The sequence below is a fragment of the Opisthorchis viverrini genome, assembly GCF_000715545.1.
Source record: "Opisthorchis viverrini unplaced genomic scaffold opera_v5_1, whole genome shotgun sequence".
Lineage (NCBI taxonomy): Eukaryota > Metazoa > Platyhelminthes > Trematoda > Opisthorchiida > Opisthorchiidae > Opisthorchis > Opisthorchis viverrini.
The window spans coordinates 5,758,273-5,764,272 of record NW_008751657.1 but is presented as its reverse complement, the minus strand read 5'-3'; the positions used below and the strand labels follow the sequence as shown (position 1 = coordinate 5,764,272).

At 43.7% G+C, this 6,000-nt stretch overlaps 1 protein-coding gene across 1 annotated transcript in view; it reads left to right on the top strand.

The window, feature by feature from the left end:
* T265_00091 (hypothetical protein) overlaps positions 1–6,000 on the top strand; it is a gene marked incomplete at both ends in the record, with an annotated part of 45,902 nt that overhangs the window by 16,552 nt on the left and 23,350 nt on the right. Inside the window, 2 exons of the mRNA XM_009163748.1 lie at positions 3,829–4,029; positions 5,522–5,722. Of these exons, the coding sequence (XP_009162012.1) occupies positions 3,829–4,029; positions 5,522–5,722 (402 nt within the window). The remainder of the gene's footprint in view (positions 1–3,828; positions 4,030–5,521; positions 5,723–6,000) is intronic.

The window sequence follows — 6,000 nt, the reverse complement described above, 5'->3', positions numbered from 1 at the left end:
TATATATATATATATAACGTTGTTACAGCCATACTAGGAGACTAGTAAGCTGATAATACACGCATGATTGGCCAGTTTTCAGAGGTGCCCCATTCAGCGAGCCACGTTTTGTGGGCAACTTTTGAGCCTCGGTTTTTCATCGTATGGACCAAATGTTCAACTAAATGCAATACAGTGAATCCGTATTGAGACCAAATTTCGATGGGACTTGTTCTGTTAGAATACGTGAGCCAACGGGGCAACCCGAGTATGGCTCGCACACTTTCACCCTGTTTCGCACATGCTTTAACTTGTTATGCTTTTTGTTGTCTTGTAAACTGCTCATTGAAAAGGCCGTTGAATCCCGGCTATCACATAAAGCTCCTCCGTTTCGTTCTAGTCTTAGTATGTGTTCTGTCAAAATGCATCCCATGAGAATCCATCATTCATTATTAATACCGGATTATCCGATCATGATACAATTTAATCGCGCTGCTGATCCTCCACTCGTTACTGAATGAATAAGAGTCGTGCGTTAGAATCATTCTGAAAGTTCATGAGGTATGCGTCGCCGATTTTTCCTAGGAGGCATTTTTCTAAGGTTTTCAGCATCGTCGAACTTTTAAAGCGTGAATTCTAGATCTGGAACTTCAAAATCTCTTCACTGCAACCAAATCATAAAAATCTCCCCTGAATTTCTGGCCTCAACTGAACCCGAAGTATACCTGAAGGATATCGAAGCGCGATTCGGTTGATTCGGTTTTCTGGGTACTGTTTTCACTGACTGTGATGATGTTGACGATGCTAAACATTCGTACTTTAGGATATACGGAGGAACCTTACAGTGTTGCCTCATTTTCCACATGGTTAGAATGGACTTCGACGCCTGTGTTGAACATTGTTCTGTAATTTGGCCTCCCTAGGTTTCTCTGGTCATATTTCACGGTGAGTTGGCCCACAGGTCGAACTTTCGACTGGGCCACATCTAACTCAACAGTGAATGTACCGATGAACGAATTTCAGGATTATGTTTACTCATTTTTTGTCGCTTGCTCCGAAGGTGACCCATTTGCATTGGGTGTTGGTCTGCATGGCAATATCACTGATAATGCCCTTGGTTGTGGCTCTTGTCGTGTAACCATACGACAATTCATGCTTGCTTGTTATTGCAACCGAACCGCTTCACACTTTTCCGCCTTTTTACTTGTTGTTCCAAACCATGTCATTTCGTCTAACATCGCTTAGTGGTTTTCATGGAAAACTTGAACAGTTGTGTGATAGTCTCAACTGTGGTCATCGTAATGATTGAAATCCACTTTACTCGAGAAACGACACATGCAGCGCCACAAGATCGAATGCAGCCGGCCAACATGAAACCCCTATGTTGATGTTTGCCGTGTATACGCCAATGGATTACGTTGCACTGGGTAACAGTTTTCTCGTTCGTTCTGGTGGTTCGACTGGGTAAGCCTGAAGTTGTATCGTACAATGCATCAGGAGTGTTGAAAGTTGACGGAAAGGCCATCCGTTAATTTAGACGCAATTGGCCTGTCTATCTTCAGTATCAATGTTGTCGGAGGAGCTAACGGGTAGCCTAGTTCGGGAACCCATTACGTTAAATGTTGCACCCTTACACTCTGTGACTGAGACTCTTGGGCAGGCTATTTTATTCTAATGAAGAAAATGATGGGAACTTTATAGGTCATTGTAAGGCGCACGCACATAGTTCGCATTGGTCTGATTGCATGTAGGCTGTCAGATGTTGGCTCCACGGTAGCATGTGGTACTTGCATGTTATCACAAGCAAACACGCTCCTCAGTTAAATAGAATAAAGATAATTTTCCATTTGTGCCAATTACTCCACCCTTGTCACACTAGGTCCGTCGACGCTTCACAGTCTTCGATCGTCGGTGTAATTAGCATATTTCAGTGGTCGCATGCTGTTCCTCACAGGTCTGCTGATTTCACTATCTCTTTTTGATTGTCGTCACATCAGTTGTGTTGCACGACGCGACTACATCCAAATAATCCGAATTTATTGCCTGATCTGATTGTCTTTTGTGTCTTGTGATGGGTTCGATTTTTTGCGGCCTGCGATATTGCTTGACTGGGTTGGCCGTGTGAGAGGATCTGAGATCCTGAACTTTTTTGAAAGTCCCGATTTATCCAATTTGCTATCTGAATTTGCAGGTTCCCTCATTAAAACGGCGATCTGTTCCAAATTGACACTCCCTGGTCATACTACTCTACCTCACTTACTTAGTACAGTCAGTGATGTTTAGCTCCATACACTTCGTCTTTCAGTAAAAACTACGTTTCTCATTCAACCCATTTACCAACATAGCACTGTATTCCTTTGAAAGGAAATCTGTTTTGGCCCCCTGGTCTTGTTGCCCTGGGGCTTAAATTTTCCTACTTAGTATATGAACCGACCCCAAAAACGTCAAGTAGTAGCCTATTAGAATTCTACCAAATAACGCCTGCACATGTTGTCATGAAGAGGCAAACCTTACCGTGGTGTGATGGTTTGTGTTCCCCCGCAACCTAATGAGCTACAAAGAAGGCTGTGCCCGTGCTACACTCCCAGAGTCTCATCTCAGGTTAGTCAATGGTTAGAGAGTAGACCAACACAGTCTCTTGGCATTCCAGGTTGGGGGTTGAACATGTGTGGCGCTAATGTACTTGCATTTCCTGCCAAACACCGCTGCTTTGCGGTGAGGCTTTTGAGCGAGAGGGCTTGTTTGAATACCATACTCGTGCTTCTATCTAGTTTTGTGTGCTATGGCAGTATTCCAGCCTTCGTACAACCATAACACCTACAGTTAAGAATACCCAATAATAGCTGAGTTGACGTTTTTGTCGCGGCTGTGAAGGTCAAACGACTATTCTTAGGTACCTTAGTAATAGTCTCACCTCATATATCGGCGGTGACAGCAATCTACTCAACGGTTGTGGTTGCGCCTTTCCATGTCTCGGTAATTCAACCTATGGCATCCTAATAAAATAAGACTATTTACTAGTTCGCCACTCCAATAAGAACTGCTTATTGACTTGGTCAAATGACTGGAAAAAACTTGGTCTTTTATATTATGACATATGCGTCTAAGTCTTACTTAGTCCGGTTGGCGAATTTTCAATGTATCATCGTTGTGCGCTGTATCAGTACGGGCTTTGAGGTTCAGCCTGTCACAGTGCTGACAAAATCTGACTGATAAACTACGCCCCATGTGGACAGTGTGTATCCGATAGATTCCATTGACAACCGCCCAGTTTCTCTATCCTATCCGATTTGTGAAATAATGTAGGGCGTTGGAGCTGCAGTGCGGTTGTATCGTTGAGGTCAGTTTTCTATATTCGACCGCATTGTGCCCTTTTTATCCTCTTACTCTTGTCCTGCATGTCTAAATATGACGTATTGTGAACCTAGCTTCCTATAGCTCGTGCAGGCTTCTGCGTATCGAGGTAGTTCCCTATGCAGTGCCCCCTCTATGTAGTGACCCCTTGGACCATGTCTTATACGACCACCTTTCAACTACAATCATCCTAGGGGGAAGGTACTGTGTTAGTAACAAATTAGTTCACTGACCCATGTCTGTTTATCGAGCTTCAAAATGAACAATAAACTGTCGTACATATCATATCGATGACACCACCATGTAGACACTTTTTCCTACATCTCATGAGGCATTCACTGCCGTTGATGCTTGAAACAGTCCTACTGGAGGTCGTTCAACATAATTGGGTAAACGTTATCACGATAAAGTCCGTACTTCACTATTATCAGCTTATAGTTTACTTTCCATATCATCTTTAATAAAAGCATTTCGTACGATACCATCTCGTTTTAGCGCACGGCCAAAGATGTCAATGCATTTAATACGCGTACCATAGGTCAAAAAATTTCTATCGACCTTGTCAAACTGGCCAAGGGTGGACTGGGATTCACCCTAACCAGCAGGGATACAAAAGTCAGTCCTCAGGCCAATGAACCAGTATACGTGAAGAAGATCCTTTCCACGGGTGCGGCTATCACTGATGGTCGCTTACTGGTAAGTTGTTCATTTCTGCACCTCTCTTATGGGTCTCTTATGCAATAACCGCGTCACGTACTCTCGAATATGTGCCTCTTGCGTCGTAGGTTATGTGTTTGAAGAAAACCGTTTACCATCTACCGAAACAAAGATACCAATTTCTCAAAACGGAGTTTTTCATGTGTGTAGACTTGCTGTGGTGTATTTTTTCTGAATATCAGATTTGCAGGAAGTCGTTGACCAAAATGCTCGATCTATTCAGTATGGTTCAATGCTTTTTTAAGAACTCTTTGGCCATGACTGCTCATTTCCTCAGTATGTCATAGTCATATGTCACATGATTACAGTGACTAACAGCAGCCTATGAATGGTAAACCTATCGATAGTGATTTGGCACTTTCTCCATGGTGCCTTCAGAGCATCTGATCAACGATGGCCGCTTAACAGGCATTTAAGCCTTTTGTGACCACAACCTAAGCAATTGCTTGTTTGATTCGAATTTAGGTGTTGAAGGCCCCACCTGGGTGGTTAATGAAAACACCGACGGTTTTTACTTGTCAGCTGTTTTCTGTGCTGACGCGTTTGGCGGTTTTGTTTTAGCTTTGGCTACACAACTACTCACGAGTCTGCGTCCTGGGCGCTGTTCTACCCTCCTGTACTCTGGAAACATAAGTCACGGTATCCACGACTCCGGACGCTTGTTGAAGACCAGTTTGTTATTGAAAATGAGATTAGGTGAGACTGAAGAGGTTCGAGGCATCTGCTTTCCATCAGTTATCACTAGGATTACAGCCCTAATTGAACTGTATCAGCCTCATAAGTTCCAAACGACGAGAAATATTTGTTGAGGAATCATCAAACTCATGGTATGTTGCATAAATCAACTGACACAGCAGGTTTCCGGTTTAAAACCCCGGAACCAAGTACGCAAGTCGACTCAGTCCAAATGGCTTAAGCAGCGTTCCACTGTTCTGGTTCTGCTCACTTGGATTTATCGGGTAACAGAGAAACAAAACGAATTACTGTGCTGTTGTTTGCTTCACTGATTTTCTTCTCCGTCTGTCTCTGAACAGCAATCTATATAAATGGTTTTCAGAGCAAGACCTTTTATTCATTGCATTGCCATCGTCTTACTTTATGGTCTGCTGAATGTTCTAGTAGATTTGACGCTATATCAGAGTGGACTCCTTGTGGTAACCACGGGTTTAGCCCAGGATCTGGGATTGTGCTTCTGATGGGATGCTTCCTGGGTTGGGGTGGTGATGTGAGATTCCGTTTTTGCTAATGTGATTTGATTCGACTGCCTGGTGATTGTATAGAATTTTCGGAATTCCGCAGAACAGCTCCGATGCACAATTTTATCGACTGGTTACGTGTAGACGTGCACGACCGTTCGCTCATCACGTAGTCACTTAATCCAGGACCATGGAGTTGAATTCGAGTTACGCCCTGATAAACAACTGTCACTGTTGTGAGTAGATGAAGCATCTTTCGATCCTTTCATTTTCAGATAGGGGATCGCCTTCTGACAGTGAACGGGGTAGAGGTGGAGAACTTGGAGGACGCCATATCTCACTTACGCTCGATTCCCCCAGGTCGCACAGTCGAGTTGGTTGTTTCAAGACAAGCCACAATTGCTGGTGAAAGTAGGTCTTCGGATCGCAGATCCACTCGAATTAGTTCGGCTACTGGAGTGGCGTCACCCTGTCGTGTAAGTTGTTTTCTTCCCCACCCATTCTAATTTAGAGCCAATGAATGAGCCTCCAAATGGAACAGTTTTTCTCCTTTCTCTCCTCTTCTTTAGTTCATTCTACCAAGCAGCAAAATGTTTTTTCAGGTGCCCCGTGGTCTACCACATGCATCGATACGCAGGCCTTGGAATGCGATGAATTTCTGTAATTGAGTGGGGGGCTCACGTGGTCTATAATCTATAACTCAGACCTGGTGCACAATGTGGAGTTTCTACCAAACTTGCATAACTTGATCTAT